General features: G+C 52.6%; 1 protein-coding gene across 2 annotated transcripts; it reads left to right on the forward strand.

The window, feature by feature from the left end:
- Positions 1 to 3269: 3269 nt before the first annotated feature.
- On the forward strand, positions 3270 to 19553 carry SLC35B4 (solute carrier family 35 member B4). 2 transcript variants are annotated; one of them, XM_083794973.1, is made up of 10 exons: positions 3270 to 3498; positions 7177 to 7290; positions 8205 to 8307; positions 9306 to 9355; positions 10412 to 10493; positions 11792 to 11852; positions 12656 to 12765; positions 13398 to 13473; positions 13808 to 13883; positions 19019 to 19553. In XM_083794973.1, exons 1-10 carry the CDS (start codon positions 3422 to 3424, stop codon positions 19371 to 19373), a joined length of 1104 nt encoding a protein of 367 aa, XP_083651099.1. In that variant the 5' UTR covers positions 3270 to 3421; the 3' UTR covers positions 19374 to 19553. The 2 variants fall into 2 exon arrangements, with proteins under 2 accessions (XP_083651099.1, XP_083651100.1); XM_083794974.1 differs by lacking the exon at positions 19019 to 19553 and adding an exon at positions 14675 to 18320 and having other exon boundaries at positions 3281 to 3498.
- The last annotated feature ends 683 nt before the right edge of the window (positions 19554 to 20236 follow it).

Below are 20236 nucleotides of genomic sequence, written 5' to 3' on the forward strand. Positions count from 1 at the left end.
TTTGTACTAGAGAAAACACCCCTCCACACTCCGCCAGCCTGCTTTCCAGGCAGAAACAGGCTCCCCAGTGTTTCCATGATGTGAAAACGTGTTTTGTTTTATTTCAGCCACCTCTGAAGGAAATCAAAATAACGCTGGCAGAAGCAAGATGATGTTTGTAGGTAGAAGTAATATCTTTTACGAGAGCATCTGCTGTTGGAAAAAAAAAACAGCACAGATAAGCCCTGGGCAGTAAAGAAAAGCTTTTGTCTTATAGCTGAAAGCTTATTTAATTTTCCAGCTATATTATTTCAACCTACAAACCTCATCTTGTCTGTGTGCTTAGACCATTCCAACTGCAAGAACATGGCCTCAAGAGCATTGCTGTCCATTCACAGTATGCAAGACAACTTGGCTGCACTGTCAACAAATTAGTGTTTGCTCCTGGTAGAGAGATGGGGCTGCGAAATCACTCCTGCTCATCAGATGCTTACCCTGACATCACTGGGTTTGCGCCTTTCAATACGACGTAGGTGGGCTGAATTTTAAATGACTTCTGAAATTGAATTTTTTATGTTAATAAATATTTTTTCTCTTTCTGCCATTATTTGTCATTCATTTCAATTTCGTATAATTGACATGAGCTGAATTTTCAATAAACTGAATTTTTATTCTAATGGGAGAGAAATATACTCTTAGATCTGTGATGGGGATTGCTTGAAAGGTATACATCAACCTGCAAACAAAGAGCTCAGCATGTTGGTCCAGCATCACAGCTGGCACGAATTGATCTCACTCCATGCAAAGGAAAAAGGTAAGTCCAGGAGCTACATCCTCTAGCCCTGCACTGAGGTGACCTGGAAGTTTTTGCAGAGATATGAGCCCCCATCTCCTAAGAATTAGACCATGAACTCTCCTCAGCCTGACAATTCATCCCAGACCCTACCTTGTAGTTATAATATCAGAAAGGATGTTAAGTACTCACTAACCCAGACAAAACTGCCCTCCCAGAGGTGCCAGGCTACAATGAACAGCTCAAAATGCTTTATGAGCTGAGATTTTGGTTTTACTGTTACGCTGGAGCAGTTCAAAAGAGGCAATTTGTTCTGTGGCTTAATGCCTTTAGGAACCAAGGTGCAGCACATTTATTGTGGCAGAAAAACAACCTCAGCCCCCCTACCCTTTGAAGCACAAAGAAAGCAAATGAAAGGCGCAGAAGTGAGCACCCAAGGTAGCAAAAGCTTATTAGTGAGGGGAATAGAAAAATCGATCATCCTGACCTGTGCAGCAGCTGAGGATGTGGAAGCAGGAAACCTTGGAGACGTTACAGAGAGCCAGCAAACCTGAGCAGTCTTCTTTGTTTGTTGCTAATGAACCATGGTGCTTTTTAATAATATATAAACCATTTAAAAGGACTTGATGGGAAGCTCAAGAAAGTCAGTCAAAGCCTTTCTACCTGGAGCGAGGTCAGAAAACACTTTTTTTTTTTAATTTTTTTTTTGTGAAAAGGGGGAACAATGAACTTCTGCCAACCGCAGTGCAAAAACTAAGCAAAATCGTTGGGGTCCAGACGGTGTCTGTGATTCCCAAAGTGTTATTTTCTGGCAGACTGTTCTCCTGGAGGGTATATCCCAAGCCAAGAGTCCTGGAACGATCACAAGAGAGGCTCCAGATTCATGGGGTCTCTGGTGCTTTTCTCAAGAGACTGCAAGGTTTCTATCTGCAGGCAAAACCCACAAGGTACCCAAGGATTCCTAGTTGTCATTGCCATCGTTTCCAGGCTTCCAGCCATAGCTCTTTTAAGCCCTGAGGACATGTATTCCAGCCAGGCTTGGTTTCCAGCTCAGCCTCCACATAAGGAGCATGGAAATCCTGGGATCTTCAGCTTGTGGAGTCGAGGAGCCTAGAAACTCTCACAGTGAGCAAAGGAAATGGGCAATCCTGGCAGTTTCGTCACTGTCATTAGCTGCTTTTAACAGCAGAGAAACTGCCAAGACTGTCACGTTCCTGGAAGAGCTGGAAATCATAAGAAAAGCGCTTCATTTTTGGACTCGCTATAGTTCTTTGCAATGTTTTCATGGGATTTCACACTTGTGGCATTTAAAGGAAAAAAAAAGATTTGGGTCTAATTCAGATCAAAACTTTATTAAAAAGTAAATGAAACATGACAATCCAATTTTTTGATCAATTTGGCGTCTGTTGATCACAGAGGGCTTTGACAGATGCTGGTACACACTCAGCACGGCTCCGCTCAAGTTTGGGAACGACCCTTCACCCATGACTGATACGTACCTGTGTTAACAGAAAACTCAAGTTGCTCCAAGTGCAGAAAGGCAAAAAACACCCTCTAGGTACAGGGATGAGGAGTTACAGGGCGACAACACAATCTAACAGTGACAAAGAAAGACTGAAGATGCCACAGACACTGTATTAGGTCCTGCTGAAAGTCCATGCCAGACTGGAGAGTCCATATATCGGGGCAGGATCCTTGGAGTGGTCGTGCTGTTTAAATTCTTGGTTTTATGATGATTGACACAACAGTGTCTTCACCCTGTTGAAGCCAAAGTGCCAAGACATGAAGGTAAATTAATAAACGCATCACTGCAGATGGGGTCTGCACAGCACCTCTGGGTGCAGTTTGTCCCCACACCAGTAACTATCCCAACCAAACCTTGCATTGCTCCCATCTCCAGCACCGCAGTGCAACTCTCCCACCTTGACGTGTGCTGGGTCATGGCCAGAAATACAAGCAGAACTGGTTATTTCTTTCAAAAAAAAATTTATTTTATTTTTTATTTTCCATCTTCCTCGTGAAGCAGCTGGCATCTCCTGGTGCCACTGTCCTGGCTGGTCCCCAAACCACCCTCATGACACCACTTGCCCACTTCTTACTCCCTTCTCCTCTCCCTGGACCCTTCCCAAATTTTCCCCTCATCAGACCCAATTCTGCTGCTTCTGTACCCAAATTCCGTGTTTCTCACAGAGCTGCCTGTTGGGCGGGAGCACAGCCAGGCCTCCTGGGAGGCTCCACCACAGGCATCAGGCGACCTATTTCACATCTAATCGATAATTTAACTATTTGAACCCAAAACGTCCATCGGCAGCAGCTCCTCAGCGGCGTTTGACCTTCCCCCCTTCCTCCACCACACCACCAGGCCCCATTCCGCCATTACCCCCCCCCGTATCAGAACTACAACCCCCATCATGCCCCGCGGGCACACCGCCGGCGGGAGGAACCGGGGAGGCGTCGCGGGGGCCGCCGGGAGCTGTAGTCTTTTCCGTGCCGGAGCCTCGGTGGCGGTGAACGTAGGGCGGGCGGGGAGCGAACTACCGGCTCCCGGGAGGAAGCGGGGGCGGCGGGGGCCGGCAGGAGCGGGGCCTCGGCCCGGGACCGGGATGCGGTGGCGGCCGGGGACGGTGCCTCCTTGCTCGGGGCGGCACCATGCACCCGGCCGCGGCGGTGTGCCTGGTGTTCGGGGGCTGCTGCAGCAACGTGGTGTTCCTGGAGCTGCTGGCCAGGTGAGGTTGGGGGGGGGGCAGAGGCTGTTGGGGTAAAACGGGCGGCAGGGAGTGAGGTTTGGGGCCGGAATGGTGTCGGGGGGCGGGGAGGGTCCCCAGGGATGAAGGCCGCAGCGACCTTGGCTTCAGGGCGTTGGGGTGGGGAGGGAGCGACAGCGGCGCCCCCGGGGGTCTCCGAGGGGTTTGGGGGGCTCTGAGAGGATCTGGGGGCTCTGAGAGGATGTGGGGGCTCTGAGAGGATTTGGGGAGCTCGGAGACAGCCTGAGGGGGTCTGCGGCCCTCAGGGGGTGGTCGGGGACCTTCACAGCTTGGGGAGCGGGCCCAAGCCCCAGGGCTCCTCGGTGAGGCCAATGGCACCAAGAGGGGCCGGTGTTTGGGGTCAGCCTGGGCACCAAGACGGGATGATGTTTGGGGTCAGCCTGGACACCAACAGGGGATGATGTTTGGGTCCAGCTGGGCACCGACAGGGGCCGGAGTTTGGGGTCCAGCTGGGCACCAAGAGGGGATGATGTTTGGGGTACGTGTGGACACCACATCCCCTTCCAAACCCCGACGGACGAAGGCCAGCACAGCTTGGAGAAGGCGATCGTCGCAGGCCTTTAGAGATCCTTAGATCTTTAGGGAAAAAGGGAGTGCCAAACAGAGCCTGGATCTGCCAAGCCAGCGGCGGGGTTACTTGCTTCAAAGTGGGAGACCAGGATGCGGGTCCCGTGAGGTGAGGTTGCACATCTCTCCGCAGTCGCTGGATAAAGCAAGAAGCAGATCTTCGTTTCCAAACCTAATTCTGTGATCTTGGAGGGAGAGACCATGCCTGACACGATGTCGTTCCTCTTGGGGCTCGCTCTAAGCTCTGCCTTTCCTGCCTGCTTTGTGCTTCGGCCTCAGCGAGGGAGATGGAATTTCCCCCCTGAAGAGAAAGGGAGCTTCGGATTAGGGATTATCCATTTGCTTGCCACCAGACTTGTGTTGCTTCCAGCCAGACATTAAAACAAAAACGAGCCATTTGGCCCTGCTCAAAGTCTGAATTAGGTGCCTAAACCCCACAAGTTCTATCACAGATACCTAGGAAAAGCTGCTTTTCACACACAAGCTTCTCCTGGGCATTGCCTCACATCTACTTTAGAAATTTCCCCAGTTCCTGTGCCCCACCCTTGCCTTTGTTCACCTTCAGTCCCCAGACTGGGGCAACACTGCTTATTTCTTTGAGTCTTGCTGTTGTCTGGAGGGGAAAGTCCCTCTTGAAAATGAATCTGCCCATAACAAAGAAAGTCTTGGAGCAGGATCGCAGGAAAAAGCAGTGACCAGACAGAGTCAAGTGGGGAATAACAAAGGTAATTGGAAAAAATTTGCTCAGGATTTATGTGGAAAGAGTAAAGGAATGAGGACTATTTAGTCTAGATGTGCCTGAAGACAGACAAAAGACTTTAAATGTGTGGAGAACTGCTGCGGGAAAGACGAAATATTTTTTTTTCTGCTGGGCTCTGGAGAGAGGACAAGAAATAATGGGCTTCTATCCCTATGGAAAGGGTTTAAAGCAGGACAAAAACAAACAAACAAACAAACAAAAAACACACAAAAAAACAGGTTTTATATGTTCTGGTGTCCTTTCCTGGCTGACCCTGGGGGCTGTCTTTTAGCTGTGATGCCAGAGCTTCGTGGGGTGTGCATACAGGCGTGGTTAGAAAGCCCACGATGTGCACGTGGCCTTCGGAAGTTGTGTCCCTGGGAGCTGTCTTCCCTGCCAAGATATTTCAGGCTCAGCATGAGCTCAGTGGGGTTTCTTCCCTTGGTGGTGCAAACTTCGGGGGGTGTCTTGCTCTTCTGCAGGTGCCACCGCAGGCATTCTGTATGAAATCTGGAGTCTTCTGCACCGACGGCCAGAAATCGTTCTCGGAAAAGCAGTTTGGATGTGCTGGACTCGGTCCCAAATGAGAGCATTCTGCATTAACACGACCCAAACTGATGCCCAGAAGCGGGGCTGTTCCGTTTGTTGCCCGCCGATGTGACCAGGAGCCCCACTCCGTCTGCTTTATCCCCGCCAGCCCAGGCGGTCCTCGGAGGCAGGGTGACAATTCCAACGCTTCCATCGTGGTGCTTCCGCGTTGCTTCCAGAGGGCTCTCCGTCAGTTACCTACAGCTGGAGCAGATCTTTGGTTGAGAGATGCGGCCTTTTGGCATTTCTTTTAAGGCTATCGGTGTGTTAGGATTGTGAGTCAAAGGCACGGGCAGGTACAGCCTGGGTTTTTTTGTTTGCCCGTTTTATTATCAGTCAAAATACAACCCTCTGTCAACACTACCGATAATGTGAGGCCGTATATATCACAAGTGACTGGATGCAAGGGTCTGTGGACTGGGAAGAAACAAAGTCTAGTGTGTGGAAACTGTCTTGGTTTATTCCAAGTTTACTCTTGCTTTCTGTTTTCCTACAGAGATAAGGTTTATAGTCCTGTGGCCTGTCTGCGGTTCAGTCTCTCTTCTCTTCCCCCATATAACTTTTGAACCTCGTAACCCCGCTGCGCAGCAGGCATGGAGGTCTTGAGGTTAATTAAGCTCTGAGAAACACGAAAACTGGCAGGTGGGTAGCGGGGAGGCGCTCAGGCTGGGGCAGGCACCAGAAGCTGGCCTTTCCAGGGCCGTTTGATGGTTATGTGAGCGAAGTGTGTGCGTGCGCAGCAGGGAACCAGCAGCACGCGGCCTCTCCGGTCAGTCCTCGGCTTCTCTATCGCGCCAGAGAAAGGTGCCGTGCCTCCCGCCGCAAATAACAGCGAGCTTTCCGATTTATTGGCGTGTCACGGCTTCCTCTGAGCCCGCAGGCTGCGTGCCTCCCGGGAAATCCTTTCCTGCTCCCTGTAAGCCTCTTAGGAAGAAGGCAGAGCCCGCAGCAGGAAGGGCTGAGCTGCGTGCAGGCAGTGTTGGTTCAATGTCAGGCCGCTACGCGCTGCCTTGCCCTCGGATGCAGTTCCTCTCCCCTCGGATCAAACACAGAAGGTCGATTTGCTCAAAACCGGTGTCATTACCCCGCTGGGGCCCTCTGAGGGGTGCCTGGGGGCTCCGTCGAGTGCAGGAGGGCAGAGGGCCAAAGCTTGCCGGGTGTATTGAAAGCGGGTCCAAGCTGCTGCTCAGATGTTGTGGGAAATCCTGGAAGAAGATCCCGTGGAAATCCTGCTGTCTTCCTCCCAGGCGGAACCATCGTTTCACCTGGCCTGTACCGAGCCCAGCAGCTTGCAGGTAGTGAGAGAACCCTACCAGAACCGTTTCCCTGTGAGAAAGAGGCAGCCCCAGCCCCAGGACGGTTATGTGGGTGCTTGATGTCGTGCATTTGCACCCTGTGCCGTGGTGGGAAGTTATGCAGACCCCGATCCGAGCAGTTCTCCTCTTTCGCTTCCTGCCCCGTGTCACCACGTGCCCCGCGGAGGGAGTGGCTGCTTGCTTCCTCTTTGGGAATGGCAGGGGGAGGCATTGGGATTGCTGCACGCGCATCCAGACACGTATCGGTGAGTAAATCCCTGCGGGGAGGTGTATGATAGGAGCAGCAGGAAAACCTGGGTGGATAAAGCCGCAAAATCCCCCTGGGCTGATGCCGACTGTGGGACCAGCCGGTTGCTATCACAGCCCAGCGCACCGTGTGTTCTCTGTGACGTTGCGCTTAACGCTTGTCATCCCTCTCCGCACCTGCAGGCAGTTTCCGGGATGTGGGAACATCGTGACGTTCTCCCAGTTCTTATTTATCGCCGTGGAAGGCTTTATCTTCGAAGCCAACTTCGGGAGGAAGCGGCCGGCCATCCCGATGAGGTACGGTGGATCTCAACGCTTCGGCTTGTTGCAAATCAACGGGCCGTCTGTTATCTCAAGGGGCATTTAATAAAAATGCCTTATCCGTTTGTCCTGTCCAAATCCCATCCGTTCTGCAGCCTTCGCAAAGCCTCGGTGAGAACCTGTCTCGCCCGTTAAAACGAGAACTCCTTGTTTATTGAGAATACTCAATAGGAAATTGCCGTCAGATTGCATCTGTCCAAGGAGCAGGGCAATATTCCGTACAGTTAAGTCTGCTGAGTGTGAAGAGCTTGCAGTCTCTGGGGCTTGGTGCAACGGGCGTGGGGGGGAGAGGTTTACTGGAAGTCTAGCTGGATTCACTTTTGCATTTCTCTGTCAGGGCTTGCCTTGTCCCGGCAATAACCTGGCACGTTCATGCTCTCTTCCCTGGCAAAGTCGAGGGCAAGTTCAGTGCCGTTTGTGGCTGCGTTGCAGCAAGGAGCTCTCTGGGTTAGGTCTCGGACCACGGAGGCGTTCAACATGGGTTTGAATGGCGTCTTTCACGCAGGGTAGTGATGCCTGCTGGCAGAAACGGAATCCCTTCGAATCAAGCCTTGTCTTACGCCACTGTCCTTAGGAAAGAGAGGTCTGGGAGAAATCCACGCTAAGAGATTCCAGCTGGGGTGTTCTGAGTTCCCCTTGATTCTGCAGTTAGCACAAACCGAGGCAGTGCATGTCAGTCCCCTTCCCTTTTCAAAGACTTCCCTGCTGTATCCAAACTGGATCAATCTCCTCGTGAGTCATTGGCACAGACCCAAGAGCTAGGTGGGTTCCTGCTCAGCTCCAGACCTCTCTTTGTGCCGCTTCACCTCTTTGTCACGTGTGTCCCAGCCTCCCAGGAGCTACGTGCACAGCCGCGGGCTGGTTTTGCCGACCACCACTTTGTGTTTCAGGTATTACCTCATCATGGTGGCCATGTTCTTCACTGTCAGTGTGGTGAATAACTATGCCCTGAACTTAAATATCGCCATGCCGCTGCACATGATCTTCAGATCGGTGAGTATTGCCGTGCTGTCCTTTCCCATCTCGTGCGACACCTCTTCCCGTCATCTCTGCAAGCACTTTCCCTGGTAGATGTGTTCTTTCACCCTTTTTTTTTCCCCTGAGGACAACAAAACCCTGTGCAAAGCTATATTCTGTCTTAATCGTGGCGGGGGCGACCTTGCTGCGAGGCTGAACTTCAAGTTTTATATCACAGCGTTGACCGTTAAATGTCAACGTAACGTCCCTGGATGGTTGAGGAAACCGAAGCTGGAGCAGACTTCGTCTTTCCCAAAGCGATGGGGAAATAACAGTGACAGAACCAAGGCCAGGCTCTGGCTGTCAGCCTTGGAGGGGCTGAATTGCTGGCCAGAGGGCCCCAGCTTTCCCTTCCACCTCATGACTAGACCAAGCGGTTCGTGTCCTAGTGGGTGTGCCTTTGTTAAATGCCTCCGGCCGGAGAGGAATGGCTTTGGTGTAGTTCCACGTGAGCTGTTACTGCCTCTGCTTTGGATGATGCTGCTAAAATGCATCTTCACTTAAATATTTGCATGCGAGTGGCTAAAACATCCATTAAAACTAAAGACAGCAGGGTCCTGGCTGTTGGGAATGGTGAAATCTTTTGGGGGGGGCTGTTCACCCCCAACATATCACAGGGTTGAGATACCAAGAGAGGTTAAAAAGAACTGCACCAGACAGGGCGCTAGGAGCCCTGCCCCATGTTCTATAGCGCAGTGTTGGGAGCGGGCCAAGGCCGAGAAGCCCCGGGGGCCAGGAGATCCTAGTCGCCTGTCTGCTCCAGCGTCCTTGTTCCCGAGCTGCCCGGCTTCACTTCTCGCCTCCTCCTAGCCGAAGCCAGACTCCTTCCACCCTGAGCCTGTTCTGACGTTTCTCTTCGTGTTTTTGTATTAGTTGCTCGTGGTATTTCTGTGGGGCAGGCACCCCAGACCGAGGAATTTTGTCCTGCTGACCTGTTTTGTGTTTTCTTTTCCCCTCCTCTCTTCTTTCCCCAGGGCTCTCTCATAGCAAGCATGGCTCTCGGTATCATCATTTTGAAAAAAAGGTAAATCACAAGCACCGTTCTTATACCATCAGGGAATTCACTGCCACTGACTTAATCCTGGCTGGTGTTTAGAGCCTTACTCTCTCCTGGTAAATATCCTCGTTTGGCTGATGGCGAGGTTGGGGCACAGAGACGTGCCTGGACTTGAGTAGTTCCCTCTTCCGCACTCCCACTGCTCCTCACTCCTTCATTTAATGCAAGCGTAGACTGAAGAAAGAGCTTTTAAATATGGCTACAGACAAGAATTGTTAGCTCTTTTCCTTCCTCCTTCACCCCAGTACTGCTCCTCGAGGATGGATCTGGCTGGGATGGAGTTAACTTTCTTTGTAGCACCCCATAGAGTACCGTGTTTGGGATTTGTGGCTAAAACAGTGTCAGCAACACACAGATGTTTTGGCTATTGCTGGACAGTGCTTACGCGGTGGCAAGGCTTTCTCCTTTTTGCACTCTGCCCCCCTTTCCCAGTGAGCAGGATGGGGGTGGACAAGAATTTGAGAGGGGATGCAGTCAGGACAGCTGACCCCAAAATGGCCAGGGGGATGTTCCGTGCCATATAACATTGTGCACGGCAGGAGAAACCAGGGCAGAGGAAGAAGAGGGCTGGGGGACCTTAGCTTCTAAAATATCCATACTTGTGGGAGGAGGTGCAAGATTACTTTTGCATTGTTATTTGTTTGTTTTTCCTCACCTATTAAACAATCTTGATCTTGACCCAGGAGTTTTCTTGCTCTCCCTCTCAGGGTCAGCCCACCACAGCGGGCAAAGACATCAGGACAGGATGGTCCTCTCACCAGCCTGGGGTCTGGTTGCGAGACCGATGTGGGCACGGGTCCTTTGCCACAGGCAAAGAGACCTTGGTCCGAATGCTTCAATTTTGGTGCAGCTGGAATAAGTTGGCCTTCTGTCCCCAGCAAAGTCCAGCGTTAGGTATTGGGTGCGTGCCCATTATCCCAAGTTCATACCGGCGTAACGGAGCAAAACGCCAAGCAAGGGAGAAGGAAATGAGCGATGCGAGGCTGGGCTGGGTCGCTGACATCTCTCTTCTCCTCCACGCAGATACAGCATGTCTAAATACACGTCCATAGCCCTGGTTTCCGTGGGGATCTTCACCTGCACTTTCATGTCTGCAAAGCAAGTGGTAAGGATTGGAGGGGGCCTGAGGGCACAGCCGTGAACCTTTTTGACAGGAGGAGCTGCCCTGGGCACCTTCATCAGTCATTTCCTTTGCCTGATTATTAACGGTGAGACGAGATGTCTCCGAGCTCTCTGTTTCCTGAAAGCACTTGTTCCTGCCGTGTGGGTTGGAGGGAAGGGACACGTGTGTGGTTTAATTTAATTACAGATGCCTTTTATCCTGTGTTATTTAGGTTGCTTTTGGTTGGGAATAAACAAAACATTATTTTTTCTCTTTTCTCTTGCCCTTACCGTGACATGCTACAATCAGGAGCAGGTGAATCCTAAACGAAACTCCTTAAAGAACTCGATTCTTTGCTCTCTTTGTCCTTGAAGAGACAGTCAGGTTTGGGAATTTTCCAGACCTGTTGTCAGCCAGTGTGGCTTTCTGTGACCCTTGAAATAAAGTTAACGTGTGCTTGGAGAGAAGGAGGGAGCGAAGAAAATCCGTGTGTAACACCGTGGATTTGGGCTTTGCTTGGGGCAGCACCCACAGCCTGATCTTGTCAACCGAAGACAGAAAAGTGGCGTGAAGTGGTAGCCAAGTAAAAATTGGCTTCACTTAAACCAGCTCTGAGAGGCTGGAAACGAAACACAGCTGTCGAGCCTCAGAGACCCCCGTTATTTCCTAGCTGCTTACGCCCTCAGGGTGTCTGAGAAAAAGGCCCGTGCCCTGCAGCCTTGCTCTGAATTCATCCACATAACTCTCGGCAGGCGTGGGGGTTTGGTAAGGTACGCAGAATTGTGGCAAAAGTGAGTGATCTCCTTTGGCTAACAGCACCTCCAGGCCCGGTTCCCTCGATATCTAGACCATAAGCCAGTTTTAGTACCTAGCTGGGATGTGGCCAGAGCCCTTGATCTTCCCTGCATGCCTGCCCTGAGATGAGGAGAGAGGAATCTGCTAACGGGCCATCTCTGAGAGCTTTCTAGGCAACGCTGATTATTTTTATTGTAGAAGAGTTCAGTCTCTGGCCAAGCCAGGGCATTCCTTTAAGAAAAGCTCCTTTCTTGATCAGACATTCATACTTCCAGCTGAAATCTGGTCCGTTCCTGAAAACGGAGTGGCAAACAAAGTGTGCTGTAGTTGGTACCGCCTCCGTTCAGCGGGGGAAGTGACCGGAGGATGGGAGACCTTGGGCAATCTTTGCTTTCTGGCCTTGCGTGGAGCACAACGCCCAAGCTGCGAGGGAGGTAGAGGCAGGCCGGAATGAGCTGTGGGGCTGTGGTGGCTCACGATGACCGTGTTGTGTCTCCCTCCACCAGGCGTCTGACTCTGGCTTAAACGAAGAGGACGGACTCCACGTTTTCTTGTGGTGGCTGCTAGGTACGTGAGCGCCCCGTCTCCAGCCAACCCTGGCGGGATATGGACAAGACTTGGCTTTCTAATGTCTGCGGCCGTGTGTGTTGTGATAAACGTGCTGTGGTGTGAGTCCCTGCACTGATATTAAGTTATGCTTAGCTTCTAGTGGGTGTTGATTCCCGAAGAATGGGGTTTTGTGGCGCTCATTTGCGCCTTTGTACAACGATTCTCTTCATTTGGCCAACAAATCACATACAGCGCCTAAAGGGCTTCTGCAAAGTGACTGTTCTTGTCAGGAAGCGAGCTTTCTGCAGATACCTTCTTTATTTTTCCCTTCGAAAGCAGATTTGCCTAATGTACCTGGTGCTGTGAGCTGTGCTGCAGTGAGGAAGAGGGGCTGTTTCCATTTCAAGCGTTCCCTCAGCACAGAATTTCACTGAGGACTTTCTACAAGCTGGCACTTGAGGGTTTTTTTTATACCTCCAGCCAATTCGTTGGTGGTTTTTCAGGGAACCCGGGCCTGATGTTGTGTCAGTAGTGCCAAGCAGCTGTGTCCCTGGTGTCCCACCAACTCAGCTTGCCAGGGCCGAGTCCTCGTTTTCAAGAGCTGATCCTTTGCAGAAGTGCCTTGGCATCTCAGCCCTTGTAACAATGTACCTTTGTCCCCAAGACCGTTATCAGCTTTCTGCCCATCATGCCAACTCTGGGTGCTTTGGCTTCTGTGACTGTTTTCTTTCACTGAAAGCCCAACAGCAGGAATCCTCAAGCTGGCTAACACGAACTACGGCGTGCCGAAGCAACGCTGCAAGGCTGTGCTTCTGTTCCAGGTATCGCTGCGCTCACTTTCGCCCTCCTCATGTCTGCCAGGATGGGGATTTTCCAGGAGACGCTGTACAAGCGGTTCGGGAAGCACTCCAAAGAGGCCCTTTTTTACAACGTGAGTCGCTGTCTCTCTTCTGTTGCTTTTACTGGGCAGACAGAGCTGCTAAGAGTCCCTTTCCCTCCCATCCTGCACGCAGATCCGTACGGGCAGCTCTGTGAGCTGCTTCAAACAACGGCGGTCTCATCTCCGTGTAGTCCGCAGACCCCAAGGAAGTTTCCTATGGAGGTGCAGCCCACCTAGTGCGTTTTAAACACACAAGAGGCCTGACTTTCTGAACTCCCCCTGCTCAGCAGCAGTCTGGTGACTTCTCTAAAACAGCGCTTCACGTGCAGGAGACCTGCCGGAGGGTGAGGAGTTTTGGAGCAAAAAGCTGAAGATGGGGAGAATGATGCTGAGCCACGCTGTAGGAGAGGAATAGGTCGGGAGGAAAGGGTTGATAGCAAGCTTGCAGCCTGCATCCCTGGGCTGTAGTAGGTTGCTCTCCAAAAGGAAGGAGTTTTTTGGTGCTGTAGGTGCATGGGACACGGTTAAAGACAGGCAGCCTTCCTGGGGCGGAAATCCAAAGCATCACGTGCTGTGAAGTGTGTGCTGTCATCCATGGAGATGCGCGAGGCTGGCTGCCCAGGAGGAGAAGTGGGGTGGACTCGCATAATCTGTTAACACCGTGTCTTTCCTTTTCCTTCCAGCACGCGTTACCACTCCCTGGCTTTCTCCTCCTCGCCCCAAACATCTACCACCACGCCGTTCTCTTCAGCCAGTCCGGTGAGTGTTGCGCAGACGGACCCTTGCTCTTGTTGTACCTTTCTGTCCTCTGGAAAATGCGGAAGGGAGCTTTCAGTCCAGAAGCTGCGCACATCAGACGGTTGTCTCCAGAGGTTCAAGCCTTTCGAATTTTCAAATTTCGAATTCTCTAATCCCGTCGTGGTCAGTCGTGAACAGCGGAGACCTACTCGCTGTCCTTGCATCTCTTGCGTCAGCAGGCTTTGCTCCTTTCCAGCTCACACACGCGTGTCCCAGGCAGCCGTGACTGCAGCAGGTAGATTTTTTTCCTGAAATCCTTGGTGCTGAGAGACCTCCTCGTCCTTTCTCCCCGCAGAGCCGTTCCAGATCCCAGTGATTGGGCTGACCCTGCCGATCATGTGGTTCTACCTCCTCATGAACGTCATCACTCAGTATCCTTCCAGTGTGCACCTTGAGACAAGCTGGCGGGATGGGAGAGGAGAAACGGGGTAGGGAAGCTAGGGATGCTGTGCCCTTGGAGCCTTCCCTGCATTTAGGAGCTGATGTTTATGTAACTCTTGGAAAATCCAGATAGAAATTGAACCTGGAGCTTACGTTTTTTCCAGAATGACTGAAATGTGCCACCACCTCCCCGTGGACAGGCTGGCTGGTAAAATATCGCAGTGGTTCTGCTAGCCAGTAGAAGGATAGATCGAGAGCCATTCGCAATATCCGTGGGCAGTCTCCCAGGCAGCGAGGACAGATCTGCAGGTCTGATAAAGCCAAGATGCACTAGAAAAAGGGACCCTACGGTCCAGGTCCCTCTTACCAGTTTTATCTCGTTGTTGAGAGGTCACCGTCCCCTGCTGCTGCTCACGCTCCTCCTCGTTTAATCTGTGTCCCCTCGGGGAGGAGAGGGCACTTCTGCACATCCACTGCCAGGTGTAAAGGGAGAAGTTTGGTTTTAGCACCTGCCACGGAGCTTAAAAGAAGCTGTAAATGCTGCATGTCGCTAACCTTTTGCTAGCACATCAGCTCTCGCTGCTGTCCCGGAGCAGGCTCGGGAGAAGTCTGGGAGATTCAGGCTGTCCCCGAGGTAGAAACGCTGAGCTCAGGAGAAGGGATTTTAAATTCCTCCATAACCAAACCGGGGTTATCCGTTGCCCAACCCGTTGCGTTCCCGAAGCCGGGCCACCCTCCCTCTTCAGCCCTGATGCCCCCTTACCTCCGCCCCCTCACCCAGATACGTCTGCATCCGGGGCGTCTTCATCCTCACCACGGAGTGCACCTCCCTCACCGTCACGCTGGTGGTGACGCTGCGCAAGTTCGTCAGCCTCATCTTCTCCATCCTCTACTTCCGCAACCCCTTCACGGCCTGGCACTGGCTGGGCACCGCCTTCGTCTTCGTGGGGACCCTCATGTACACGGAGGTGTGGAACAGCCTCGGGCCCCTCCTGGCCCGCTGGAGGAAGAGGCCGAAGGAGGAGTAACAGCCGGGGGACTCTCTGCGGGGACCTTTTTATTATTTTATAGAGCAGAGCAGCAGGGAATTCCCCCCCCCCGAGAGGGGTTGTTTTTATAACAGGGGAGGTGTTGGCTGTGCCAAGCTCCTGGGAATCATGGAGCCTCCGCTGGGAACCTGCCTGGAATGGATCACGGAGGGAGGATACAGTTATTTTTGCAAGGTTGCATTTTTTTAATGCAACCCCTTTTGCTCCCCCACCCTAGTTTTTTTGTTTTTCATTCAAATAACCCTTTTAAATTAATTTAAAAGCTGACCCAGTCCTCTGCTAGGAGCCCAACCATGTCGTGGTGCTTTTGTACACTCCTCCCAGCTTCGGTGAGCTGGGCCCTGAGCCTGTTTGGTGCCGTCCTTTAACGTCCAGGTCGCTGTAGCAGATGGGTGAGCCCCTGGGAACCCCCAGCCGCTGCTGTTTGTGCAGCAGGTTTGTAGTTACACTGGAAATGCCAGACCTGGCTGTTAAAACTTGAGTCCTTGCTGCTTGATCCTGACTCTTTCTGGGAGGGCACTGGATGTACTTGTAGCTGCCACCTTCTCCGGAATCCCGTCAGCCCAATAGACCTGCGCCATGGAGTGGCTCAGGGGGCTTATCCCTGAGACCCGGCTGGGAGCCCGAGGAAAACAAAGAGGTGATGCCAAGGTGCCAAAATGCCGCCGCATCACCTTCGTGGCTTTCCCGGGGAGGTGGTGCGGTGCTGTCAAGGCTTAGCTGAGCCCTCATGGGTCATCCTGATACCTTAGGAGGTGGAGGGGTCATAGGTTCCTCCTGCTTCCGTTGGTTCCTCGGTGCAGGTCGCTTTTCCTCCTTTCTCCTTCACCCGAGTGTGGTCTCAGGGGGATTTGTTGCCAGCAGGCAGCTGTAACAAACCGCTGAGCCCCCAACACGCTTGTGGCCTCCCCCAGGCCACCCCTTCACAGAATCACAGAACGGTTTGGGTCGGACGGGACCTCAAAGCCCACCCAATTCCACCCCCTGCCACGGCAGGGACACCTCCCTCAGCCCAGGCTGCCCCCAGCCCCATCCAGCCTGGCCTTGGGCACCGCCAGGGATGGGGCAGCCACAGCTCCTCTGGGCAGGGCCTCACCACCCTCAGAGGGAAGCGTTTCTTCCTTTATCTAATTAAAATCTGGCTTTTCTTAGTTTAAAACAGTTGCTCCTTGTCCTGTCACTACACGCCTCAGGGTACGAATGATGCCAAGGAACTTGAGCAGGGCCAGTACAGCTGAGCTTACTTCTGCCGCTGGGCGGGGGCCGGTTTTCCTGTCCCTTCGCCCAGCTCTCTCCTTTCCTTTTCTTCTCCCACTCCTTGGGGATCAGCTTCACCAGGCGTGGGGACAGTTTTGCTGAGTGTCACCTCTCTCCTGACGCTCAGACAGCTCGCGGGAGCTCCGGGTGCCTGTCCCCTGCGTGGAGACGGTGTCTCGCAGCGAGGTGAGGAGCAGCAGCCGTCCTAGGGGCTGCTCACCGTCGGGCAGAGCAGGGATCGGCGCACAGCCTTGTCTCAGTCTCGGAGCAGCAGGGAGCACGCACGGTTTTGGGGAGCACACGAGTTGTTTTTGCTGCCTTGATTTTCCCGTGCGCTTCATTGTGACTCTGCCCCTGCACAGCCACGGCCACGGACGCATCCAGCACTGTCAACCTGATTTGCGTCAAGCCTGGCTAAGGAAGGGCAGGGGCTGTGCTTGGGTGTTCCTCCCCCCAGCGTCCTGATGGCTTGGGGTATTTATTTTTATTTACATCTCCAACGTCAGACCTGCGGCCAGGCTCGTGGCAGCTTCACCTTGGCCAGCAGCAAAGCGCCGTGCGGCCCCTTTGGGTGTGGGGGGAAGGAGGAGGAAGAGCAAAACCAGGAAAGGCTGTGGGTAGAGCTAAAGGTGGTTTAATAAGGACAGGAAAGAGGAAGAGCAAAATAAACACGGTGCGAAGACGATCAGTCACCACCTCGCGGGTAGACCTATGCCAGCAGTCCCCAGGCAAAAACCACCGTCCCCAAACCCCTTCCTCTCCATTTTTATCACTGATTTTTATCTGGGGCAGCCGTCCTGGCTCTGCCAGCTTCCTGCCCGGCCATAGCCTGTGCACAGTGGGGGCAGAGAGGGGAAAAAGGAGGCCTCGATGCTGTGCAAATGCTGCTTAGCAATAGCTGAGGCGTCGGCGTGCTGGTTTAGCCACGAGCCCTGCTGCTGTTTTGGGGACGCTGGAGCCAGCAGCACGCTGATGGGCCCTGCAGCTCAGGTCCTCCCCAGGCAGTGAAGGGGTTTCCCTTCTGGGGTTGGTTTTTCCTGAGCCTGAAAAAAAAAAAAACACCTCTCGAGTGTCCCAAATGGGAGATTTCCAAGGATTTTGTAGGTGGGGGAGGCAGATCCCCAAGAGCTTCCCTGCACGCGGCGCAGCTCAGCTCTCGCTTCCAGCTGTTTGCGCAGGACCGGAGAGAGGGAAAACTGCTCCTGCAGCTCGCTCTTCAAAGCTGTTTACGCAGAGCCTCAGCCGAGGCAGCGAGGCACGGGCAGGGAAGGCAACCCAAGCCGAATTCAGCGCGAGAGCATCAGGGATGCTACCCGGCAGGATCGCATCTCGAGGGGGAAAACACCGCTGTGACACTGGGCTGCAGGCAGGAGCTGTGCCCACAGCCGGGCAGCAGGAGCTGTCACTCCTGTTTCGGGGCTGTGGCTGTGGGTTTTTGGAGCCTGGCTCGGGGATTTAGCAAAGCGAGAGCCGAGCGGGTGCCTGAGGGACTGTACCATACTGTACATAGCCCCCTCGCTGGGCCGCCCTTTGTCTCAACGAGCTTGCACGTCGTCTCCGATTTCTGTGACGCTGGTAGGCTTGGGGAGTTTTCAGGTTTCTTTTCTTGAACCATGTGCTGTTCTCGGGCTTCACGCGAGCCAGGTGTCCACCATGGGTTATTTTTTTTGTTGTCAGGGTATTTCTGTTAACTGTTTACGGTGTGGGCTGTGTGTTTCTGGGCGCGTATCACTGTTAGTGTCACAGACGTGGCAGCGATTCCTTCCCTGCTGCAGGCGAGCACGCCTGGTTGTAAGGTGGAGAAAAGGTCCGTGCAGAAGTGCCCCAATAGCCAAAACTAGTATTTGAACCCAGGTCCCCCCCCCAAAAAAATGGGGGTACTGATTTGTTCGGGTTTTATGTTTGCTGTAGAAGTGATAGCACACATTTTTTTTTTAGCAGAGGTTGGCAAAGTGAGGAGCCAAAGTGCTTTTGGACCCGTGTTTCGGATTTACAGAGCTTTTGGGTTGGCTGGTTTAGGGTACTTGTGAAGTTGTTTTTTTGGTTTGTTTGTTTGTTTGTTTTTCTTTCTTTTTGTCTGTTTTGTTTTCTGAGCAAAATAAATGTCTCCTCTTCAAAGCATGCTGCTCCTCTTGTTTCTCCATTCATGCTTTGCTGCTGGCCATCAGCTGGCCGCAACCCAAAAATTCCTGGGGCTCTGAAATTATCACACAGTTTATCCTTCCTTTAATATGAGAGAGAGTAGGAATGGCTCGGCCTTACCAGGCTTCGAGGGGAAAGCTCAGCCTTCTCTCTCTCCCTTGCCACCGTCGCAGAGCAGGAGATGGGTTTTGCTGCCAACACTGCTGGAAGAAGCAGCCCAGTAACCAAATGGCCCCAGGAAGCCTACGAGTGCCCCCTGAATTTGTGAATAATTTGCACTTTAACGTTTTGGTTGCTGGGAATACAAAGAAAGCGTGGTTAAGCAATAGCAAAGCAAAGGGCCAGGCTGGATGGGGCCTTGGCCAACCTGAAGCGCAGCTCCGTGTGTGTCAGCTCCTGCCCACGTCCCTTGGGCGCTTTCTGCTCATGCCGAGCCTTTGCTGTCTCCAGGTGGTGCACACTGGTGGTGCCACCTTGCCCCGTTCTCCTTTTCCCTCCTCCGCAGCCCTCGTCCGCTTCGCTGTCCCTTTTGGCTCTGGTTCCTCCCGAGGGGGAATTGAACTGGGGTCTGGGGTGGGCACGGGAGGTGGAGGATGGTAAAAAAGGGGACGGGTGGCCAGGGAGAGGCTCCTATTTAATTGCACTTAGAGTAAATTATATCCATTAACGTGCTGCAGAAAGTCTCTAATTGCACCCGGACTGGGGGACCTGGCCCGGGGCAGCGGTTTGAGCCGGGACCCCAAAGCGGTTGGTACTGGGGAAAACATCAGGATTTTAGGTCTCCAAGCAAAACTCGGCGTTTCTGGTTTTTTTCTGCTTCGCTTGCCCTGCTGCTGTCCCAGGAGGTGCAGAAATAACAAATGGGGCCACTCCTGGCATCAGCACTTAACCGTTAACTCGGAGCCGAGCCGTCCAGCCTCCTGCACGGGACGTGATTTAGAACAGAGATCCAGAAATGAAGTGATTATCGCAGTCTTTCCAGAACCCCCCGAGGACATCTCCATCACTGCAAAAGCGATGATGTGGTGCTGATGACACGGCATCAAAATCCTGGCCATCGCTTCACATTTAGCACGCCTTTAAACCTCACAGCTTTAATGGGCACACTTAATTCCTCAGCAGTTACTGAGAGTATATGTATATATAATTCAAGAAATCATCTTTCCCCAGATCCTGGCAGCCTTTTGTTTAATAAATCTTCATTGTCCGGGCTCCGCTTTCATCAGCTCAGAGATTTCTGTTCAAAATCTTTTGCCTTTCATTAAATCCGGGCTGGTGTTTATTAATGCTTTCAATCTTTCCTCGGCGCGCCGCAGCCCGGCTCGCCTTGGTGGGCCGGGAAAAAACAAAGATTTTTTTTTTTTTTTTATTAAAGCGAGAGGGGAAAGCCTTGAACTCCTTTGGGAACCTCAATGAAATCCTTGTCACTTCCAAGGTGTAAAAAAACCATCTCCCGCCACTAAATTAAATGAGAGGGGAAGGAGAGGGATAAAGATGTCTCCGTAAATCACTTGGAGCCTCACAGTTCATTTCTGTTCAGCACCTTTCATTACAGCGACCGTAAATCGGCAGCGGGAGCCCAAGAGGGTAGGAAGGTGCGATTTATTGACATGGGAAATCCGGGAGGTTCGGGGGGGATGCACAACCAGTATTTTTGCCCCCAGCGTGGCCCAGGCTCACAGGTGAACTTCGTGCTGAACTCCATCGACCAAAGGACCTCAGCGCAGGGCTCAGTGCTAGGTACAGGTACGTTCATTTACCCCTTTAAAGCCTGAGAGGGTGGAGGTGAAGCAGGAGCACCCGTTAGAGCCTCACAGCCCCTTTTCCCTCGCAGGAGGTGCTGGGGACAGGCAGGTGGCACTGAGCCCCTCCATCAGCCACCAGTGGTGGCTCGG

Source organism: Anser anser (genome assembly GCF_964211835.1).
Source record: "Anser anser genome assembly, chromosome: 1".
Classification (NCBI taxonomy): domain Eukaryota; kingdom Metazoa; phylum Chordata; class Aves; order Anseriformes; family Anatidae; genus Anser; species Anser anser.